Source organism: Anopheles darlingi, chromosome 3 (genome assembly GCF_943734745.1).
Source record: "Anopheles darlingi chromosome 3, idAnoDarlMG_H_01, whole genome shotgun sequence".
In the NCBI taxonomy this organism is placed as follows: Eukaryota; Metazoa; Arthropoda; class Insecta; order Diptera; family Culicidae; genus Anopheles; species Anopheles darlingi.
Window position 1 is genome coordinate 22,518,967 of NC_064875.1, and position 8,677 is coordinate 22,527,643.

The following is an 8,677-nucleotide window of genomic DNA, read 5'->3' on the forward strand; positions in this document are numbered from 1 at the left end:
TGCACTCACCGCCATCGGTAATAAGTCGTTCCTGTATCAGAAATCGCTCGAGGTGCTGACATTGTCGGATAATCGGCTCGTCGGCCTTAAGCCTTGGGAGCTACTCCCGGCTGGTAGTTCCGATGGTGTCACGCTGAACGGGAATCAGTTGGATTGTGGTTGCGAGACGATGCCACGGTTACTGGAGTGGCTTGATCGACAGTTCCGGAACATGTCGCGAACGGAACCTCCGGTCAGTGAGTTACGTTGCTCGAAAGATCTGTTTCTACCGGATGCCATCAGTCGCTGTGAGCAGCAACAACATCAGCACAGGGGATCTGGCAGTGGTGCAACTGGCGGTGGTGGTGGTGGTGGTGTTCCCGTGGCCACACCGACCGTTCAGCGTACGATCATCGATGAGGACTTTATCGACTATCTGCCACTGTTGATAGCGGTTCTGGCGGGACTTCTACTAACAGTGCTGCTCGTCACGCTTGTCCTGATCTTTCGTCAGGATGTGTACCTCTGGGCTCACTCCCGGTACGGTGTGAGGCTCTGCAAAGATCCACTGAGTGCGCTGGAACGCTGCGAAGACAACGAGAAGCTGTACGATGCGTACTTCGTCTACAGTGCGGCCGATGCCGATATGGTCAGTGGACCGATCGGCCAGGAACTGGAACACCACGGCTACGGAATGTGTCTCCATTATCGGGACGTACACGGGACGGCAAGCTTCCTCGGGGACTCGATGCAATCGGCGGCGGATGCTTCCCGGAAGCTCATCCTCTTCATCAGCGTCAAGTTCCTGCAGCTCGAGTGGTCCCAGCCCGAGTTCCGGGCGGCACTGCAGGCGGTGCTGGAGTTGGTGCGACCATCGAGGCGTAAGCAGCGCCTCATCCTCATCACCTCCGTCCCCGGTGCGATGCTGTCGATGGATCCGATCATGGACATACTGGCCCGCACCTGCACCGTGATTTCGTGGGATGATCGACGGTTTTGGGATAAGCTTCGGTTCGCCATGCCCGACATTGGCAAAGGCGATCCGGTGAATAAGTCATCGCACCGGAAGAACATCAACATCCGCTACACACCGGCACCGACGAACAATCTGATGGTGGGCGGTGGTGGAGCCTCGGCACCTTCTGCCACCACGTGGCCCAAGCGTCTCAACTCCGAGGTCTGCATCCAGCAGCAGCAGCAGCAACAGCATCACTTGGCACACCATCAGCAACCGTATCCGGTTCCACAGCCACGGACCAGCATGGGGCACGGTAGTACTTACAACACAGAGGATGACGATGGTCCTTCGACGGCTGCCTCTTCACCACAGTACGAGGCACCAACGCACCCCGGTGGTGTCTATCCTGGCAGCCATCTGCATCCCGTGCAGTATCAGCATTCCGTCGGAACGGGCGGCGTCGTCGGTCAGTCGCACATTCCGTCCTCGCAGTCACCTCACCTTCCGCAGACGATGCCCCATCCACACCATCATCATCACCATCATCCACACCATCATCACCATCATCATCCTGGCGGTGGTGGTGGTCCCGGGGTTCCGAACTTTAACTGCGGCACGGGAACGCTTGGCCACGTGTACTCTACCATTCCGGAGCCACAGTACAACCAGTCCATACACTCGTCATCCTCGATCGGTGGTAGTCAAAGCCAGCAGCAGCAGCAGCAGCAACAGGGGCAACCACATCTTCCGGCAGCTGGCACATCTCGCCTTCTGCCACCAAACGGTGATCACGGCAATCGGCCATATTTTGTGTAATGTTGAACCTAGAGGAGCTTTGTCTGGTCCCGTACCCCTTTTCCCAGGCGGGATCGGACACATGTATATGTATAGCCTGATTGGAGCGGAGGGTGCAGATGCGTTGCAATTGCGATATCATCCTACACAGCGTCTCTGCCACCACTCACTCACCCCCCCTCCCTCCCGCCTCCCCGCCCCAAAAACGTACTCTTTTTAGGTTAGGATTCGAATTTTAACAAAATAAACCAACAAAACACAAGACATTATAAAACAAAGCAAGCCAAGGTCTCGTTCTGTTCGATGTTCCGCTGTTCCGCTGTGTCCCAATGGATGAAAAATCCGAAAACCAAGTAACTCCTCTCTGGTGGATTGATAAGCGACATGATGACATGATGACATCGATGGTGCAGCATCCCAGTAATGGCAGTCGATTGGGTTCAGTAGTCGGAGGTGCCTTCCATTCCCAATATGGAAGTCGCAGTTCAGCGCTCTGATAACCCGCAGCGTTTGTCAGGGTCCGGTCCGGCGATCGACAATACAAACCCTGTGTGCTGTGGCCACCGTCGTGTAGGCGTTGTTGATTGATGAGTGCGCTGGTAGAGCAAAAAGAGAGCTCCTTCGTATTCGTTTGATGTTCTTTCAGCTGGCTGGCTGAACCGGCGGACCATCGCTCTAGTCCCGGACCAAAGGTTATCGTGGAGCAACTGCGCGTGCTGCGTGTTCGTTGGAATGATGAAAAGGCACTACAGGGCACTGAAGTACCGCTCTCTATGGACCATCGGCGAGCAGGGCGTGTTGGAGAAGGTAATCAATTCGACAGAATGGTGACCACAGTTGGTGGGCAATGTACCGAATTCAATCAATGTACAGCCGGCGTTGGGTCTGTGGCGGTGATAAGACGCAACGCCGGCAATCGTTTCAATTTCGATGCCGTCATCTTGCTGCTGCTGTTGAGGGATACGGTGATTCAACCAACGTGATTTGTCTTGATTGAACGTGTGTCATCTGGTCAGTTGCGTTGTTCAATGGTTCAATAACTGTTATCTAAATTACCCGACACAGCTCACGACTTGTTTTTGGCGACATCCGGGCTGATAGAGCGGAGGAGAGCTTCAGATTTGTGGCAAGAACCAATGTGCCACTGCTCTTATTGGCAGTGATAAGGGGCTTGCGAGGTTTTCAGTTATTTTCAGGTGGTCGTCTGCACTTACTCATTTACTTATCAAGCGCTACAACCAACGGGTGGTCTTGGCATGCCACAGAAGATTCTTCCAACGTTTGCGATCGAGTGCCGACGTCTTTCAATTCCGTATTCCAGCAATTCTGACTTCGCTTCGCTGACTTCTGATGCCTGAGAAGACTTCACTGATCTGCTCGTACAATACTGGATGCTGAGGAATCGGATTCTCGTCACGAATAAGACACTGAGCTAGAAGGAAACTGACTCTAAACTATTCTAAAATGACCTTAGCTGGACCGATTGGCCGACACCGCAAACATCAAGCACTTCTGGCACGACGATCAAGCACCACTGGCGCATTCGCTCGCGTAAGTCTACTTGGATGGATTGTGGATTCCCCGTTGTTTTGCATGACCGCAAAGCCTACTACAATGGGCGAGGACTGCTGTACACAATCGCATTCCAGACAGATGCCTTACTCCCTCCCCACCCATCCCACTGAACCCTGAACTCTTCAGCGTTCAATTAAGCGAAAAGGAAACTTCACGATTCGCGTGCCGAAGAATTGAAATTGCTCCCAGCGGGAGGTCTGGGTTGTTCCTATTTACTTCTCGTCTTCCCGTCGAATTCTGCGCGTCGGACTCCGGACCCCAAATGAGACGGATAAATTGACGTCAAACGGCGGACAGGGCAAGAAGGTGTGGTGGCAGCCCGAACCTGAAGCAGCAGTGCCCGAAGCGCGCCTTTGCTACCGCGCGTCGTGACATTTTTAATCTATTCCGTTGGTACAGCACCAGACGGTCTGTCTGGTCGGCTTCTTCCAATCCAATCCAATCCAATGCCACTCGGTAGGTAGCTGTGGCAAAGGCGAACGAGATCAAACAAAACTTGGGGCGAGTGCGCACCCTGAAGGGTACATTTCGAGCGGAGATCGAAAAGACAAAACCGTTTGTCGCAGCAAATTGCAACCGTTTCCGGTTTTCGGGTTCAGCGGTGTGCTGCTGCTGCTGCTGCTGCAACCCTTTTGGGCGCATTAGCCCCTGATCGCGCTTTGGTTGGCGCGCACCGGTACTGCGGTTCGTCGACGATTAATTCAATCTTTTCGTCGGAATTGGAAAACCAAAGGCCACTAGAAACCGCCGGCGCACGGACAGCAACGGACAGCAAACAACACGAAAGCGAAAGAAGATAGGGAAAGAGGGGCACGCCGAGACAATAAAAAAGCAAATCTTAAGCAACCTGGGACCGGTGGTGCCGCGGCAACGGACGGCTACAACACCCATCCGGCGTTGTCCGCTTTCCTTCTGAGAGATGGTCATTTTTCTTCATTCGTCCGTCCGTCCGTTCCGCCGTGTGTCATCGTCGCCAGCAATATAGCAACGACTTGGAGTTGGTCTTGCTCGGTTGGTTTGGTTGGCCTTCGTTCGCCGTGTTCCCTTAACGCTTGGTCCTCCCTCCTCTCGTTTGGCTTCGCTCTTCACGCACCACCAGCACTCCTCTGTCCCGAGTGTGTCACCACGCTCGGATCACGCGTGTGTCGTACTGGCCACGGCATGGCACGGCAGCTGGACCGAGGGCCGAGAGGTTTTAAAATAATCAATGGCTAATTGTAAAAATAAATAAATCTTAAACGACGTCCCCAATAAAGGCACGGGATGGGCGAGTGAGTGCAAGAGAGAGAGATAGTCGGTTGCTAGCTCTCTCGTTCTCTCTCTGTCTTGCCGCCGTTTATCGGTTTATAGGTGGTCTAGGCAGTGGACTAGGCGGTGATCGTAGCGCTAGAGATTAGAAGCTGGGAGAAGGGACGCCCGACGCTTGGCTAATGGTCCGTTGGTTCTCTGTTGTAGGAACAGATCAAGCTCCGAAGTAGAGGAGGAATAAGCGGTTCAGCTGTGGAAAGTATGACCTAAACTGTAGAGTTTACAATAATGAAACGAGCTCAACTAACTGAAGTTTGTATTCACAATAATATAGTTTACCTTGAAAATTGATTTACAAATACTCATTACGGCTATATAGTTAAACCAGATATCCAATAGTGTAATATAGCTTCACACAGCATGCTAAGATGCGCCTTACGCCAGCTGAATACTGAATCTTCTTGGTGGTAGTTCAATGCACTGACTTCAAAGCGGCGGTACTTTAATGTCCCATTCCGTTACCGTTCTTGAACTTTCGATAACCTGCAGCCAGCAGTTCTGCCCTAAGTAGTGTGTCGGTGCCGGTGACACTAACTTCAATCCTTATCAACTGGCACTCACTTTAGCATGGCAGCATGATCGCTGAAACTCACAACGCAGTACACGACATGGCGGTACCGCGGTACTCTTTATCCCTGGAACCAAAAACTAAACGTCTCCAAGAAGCAGTAGGTTTAGGTTGCTGCTGCTCTTGCTGCTGCCGCTCATAGTGGTGGTGACGATGATGATGGCGGTGATGATACCGCGACTCTCAACGATGCCCCGGACCGCTCATGCGGGTCTAGCGGTTACGTCGTGGCGCGTCGTGATCCATCTAAATCGTAATAGAATAGAAGCGCGCGCGGCCAGAAAGAGAAAGGCACAACCACCAGCGCCGTCCATGGCATCCAAACGGAGGGGGCAGAGAGCGAGCGACGGAGCAGGCAGCAGCAGTTGGCGGAGGGAAGATGCCGCGAGCGAGATAGAGGCGAAGGCAAAAGCGCCAACACGGATCCACCGCCGGTGGGGTGAGAGCGATAAAAACAAACAGGTTTTTGCTGTGCCTCTTTCCAGCGTCCGTTGTCCGTTGGCCCCCTTTTTTCTCTCTCCTCATTGTTTGCTCACCGTGACTCACACACCAACACGCAGCACGACGGCAGCGTGGGGACGCTGGAACCTCCCCCCCCCCCCCCCCTATGCAGCAACTGGACCCGAAGGTCCGAGAAGGAGAGCAAAAGAACCGTTTAGTCCGCGATTTGCTTACGATTTGATCTGCAACCTTTTCTCGCGGGCGCGCACACAGACGCAGAGAGTGGCTGGAAGGCACCAACCACCGGGCTGTGGCGCATATGATGGAGATTGGCCGACGTTGTCGTTGTCGTCGTCGTTGTTGCCGTCAGTCAACAACAGCGTGCGACAACAGCGCGGTCTCGATACTACTGCTGCTGCTGCGGGTCTTTAGAGGCTTTGGGCCAGAAACGTGTTCCGGAATGTAGACATTAGCAATTAGACAGTTCGCTTGCTCGCACGCATGTCATCCAGAGAGGAAAAAGAGGAGGCGGGGGGTATTTACCACCCCTCGAAGATCGCTCGAATTTGATAGTTTCTTGACTGACCGACCGACCGACCGGCACGGTCCCATCCGACAACCGACATTTCCGATAAGCATTTTTAATGAGCATCGGTGTGGCGTGTTTTCGGCGCTTTGGCGGCGGTGCCATTGTTGTGACCGTGGCCACGGGACACACACACACACCCGCAGCGGGGACGTTCCGGATGAGATGAGAATCCGCGGGATGCGCCGCACACGCGCCACAATCCGCACCGACCGATCCGCACCGCAGATTAGCTTCCTCAGGCCTCGATTTCGTCAAACCTATTAGAACAGACGGGGAAGAAAATTGTTTTTCCACGCCTCCCCGCGAGCAGCACAACTACCACAACAACAGCAACAACAACAGGTGGCCAAATGCCACTGAAGAAGCGCGCTGATTTATGCTGCCGCGTTTTTAGGAAGGTTTGTCGTGGCCGAAGGAGTGTTGCTGTTGCTCTGTGCTCTGTTTGTTGGTTATCTGAACATCGTTTCGGCCATCTCTCGGGCGGGGGGAACGGGGAGTGGTAATGATGGCGTCGGTCGGTGTTGTTCGTGCGGGAGGGAACATACTAAAAATAGCGGAGAATGGAGCCGACGGTTGTTCGACGTGAGAAAGGGTCATCATTATCATCGGACCTGATAGGGAAACGGTCCGGGGCAGGGTATCCGTTTTCCACGTGTTGTTGTTGTGGGCTCATCAGCGCAAATTGATTTGAAGATAGTGCCACGGGGCTAGTTGCGTCCGTCAGTTCAGCTTTGTTTAATTGTTTTTTATAAGTGGAAAGAAATGCTATACCCGCGGTTGGTTTGAAGAAAAGGTCAACAAGCTCAGGCGTGTACAGAACAATTCGGTGAGTCTTATAACAAAAAACTGGCGATTATTCTGCTTTAGCTTGGTCTTTGAATTAAGGGGAATATGTAGAGAATTGCAAAGGCACAGGAGGTTAGTTATGTATTTAGTATGATTTTGAATCGTTGAGGAAGAACATAGAGTTCAGACATCAGATATTAGTTGCTGTAAGTTCTTCCTGAAGGTTCTTCTTGTGGTTGATGAATGTTTAATCTACTCTTCTAGGGTTTGCATTTTTTTAAACTGTAAGTTATGGTCGTTTAATATCCAATAAATTTTTATCAATCTAAATTTCCGGAAAAAACAACTTCCTTCGAATTCCTTGTCCAGATTTTAAGAATCTACGCCAATAATAATTCAAAATTTCTATTCTCTAGCGTCCGCACTATGAGATTTCTGGTTTAGAAATTGGCGAAACCGTAGAGAACGTCAGTTTGAAAATTTAATGCAGCTGTTTTATCAATTTTATCAGCTAAAGGTTAACATATGTTGATGATTATTCCGATTTTCTGCCGATTTATCATAGTACGTAGCTACGAAAACGGGATCAGCAAACCGGACCGGTTCAAAACTCTAAAAAAGTGATAGTTCTATCTCTAGCATTTCTTTAAGGATATATTACACATTACATTTTTTGCCAATATACAATAGTCTGGACTAGGGTGAAAAAGATTCCATACATGGGAACTATTCTGCTCTTTAATAGAATCATCACAATACGCTTTTTCTTCTTTTTGATACTCAAATATGCTACTGTGTCGCTGCTATACTGTCATGACCATGACCACAGTGTTTGTGGAAAATGCAAAGCGGTTTCGTTTCGTGATCCTAATGGGGGGTAACCGCTTTGAATTACCGGCGCCTATCGCCTATTCGCCACCAGCGCGAATAAGCGTCTTCGATTGAGCACGCGCTAATTGCCTTCAGCAACTCTTTGCCAAAAACCTTGAATTATGATGGATGGAAGAACGAACGCTCCCGCAGCAATCGCGTATCGCGAGGCGAGCCATTTCTATTTTCGAGAGCACGCGGGGAGACCCGGCGAGGAAAAGCCCGCATATCCATTAGGCACGACCGATTGAGCTTCATTATCGGTCCACAGCGCCGCTCTTCGAGAAGGTCGCACCGCCACCAGGTACCTTAAATCTCCGCCAGCAGCCAGCACCCACCGTTGAGGGGCCACCACCAGCGATCGTTCACCGATCGCTAACCAAACACGCGGTACACACGCATAATTGCCGAAAATAAACACTAATCAAGCGCTAATGCCCCCGGTCTCTGTGTGTGCCTGTGTGTGTGTGTGTGTGCACACGGTCGGTTTCAGGTGATCCGTTTTGCACAATTAACTTGGAACCGTCGAAGTCTCGCGGTACGATTATCATAAATCGCCGACGGATAAAAATCGACAGCAAAGAACCGAAGGAAGGAAGCAAGAAAGGAAGGTGGCCCTATATCCCCCTCTCAGCCCGTGTGTGTGTGTGTGTGCTGTAGGCCTTTTTGGTCGGTCCCGTGGCTTGAGCATGGGTTAATTGAATTATACGCCAAAAACGGGCAAACCAAACGACAAATGGCGGGGCGACTGTCGTGAGCTGATCGCCTACCAGCAGCAGCAGCAGCTCGTTTCTGTGGTTGCTGCGAT

General features: G+C 51.6%; 1 protein-coding gene across 1 annotated transcript in view; it reads left to right on the plus strand.

The window, feature by feature from the left end:
* Positions 1-2,006, plus strand: part of LOC125957635 (toll-like receptor Tollo) — a 6,084-nt gene extending 4,078 nt beyond the window's left edge. The window contains exon 1 of the mRNA XM_049690480.1: positions 1-2,006. This exon is cut by the window's left edge and continues 4,078 nt beyond it. Within this exon, the coding sequence (XP_049546437.1) occupies positions 1-1,753 (1,753 nt within the window). The 3' untranslated portion in view covers positions 1,754-2,006.
* The last annotated feature ends 6,671 nt before the right edge of the window (positions 2,007-8,677 follow it).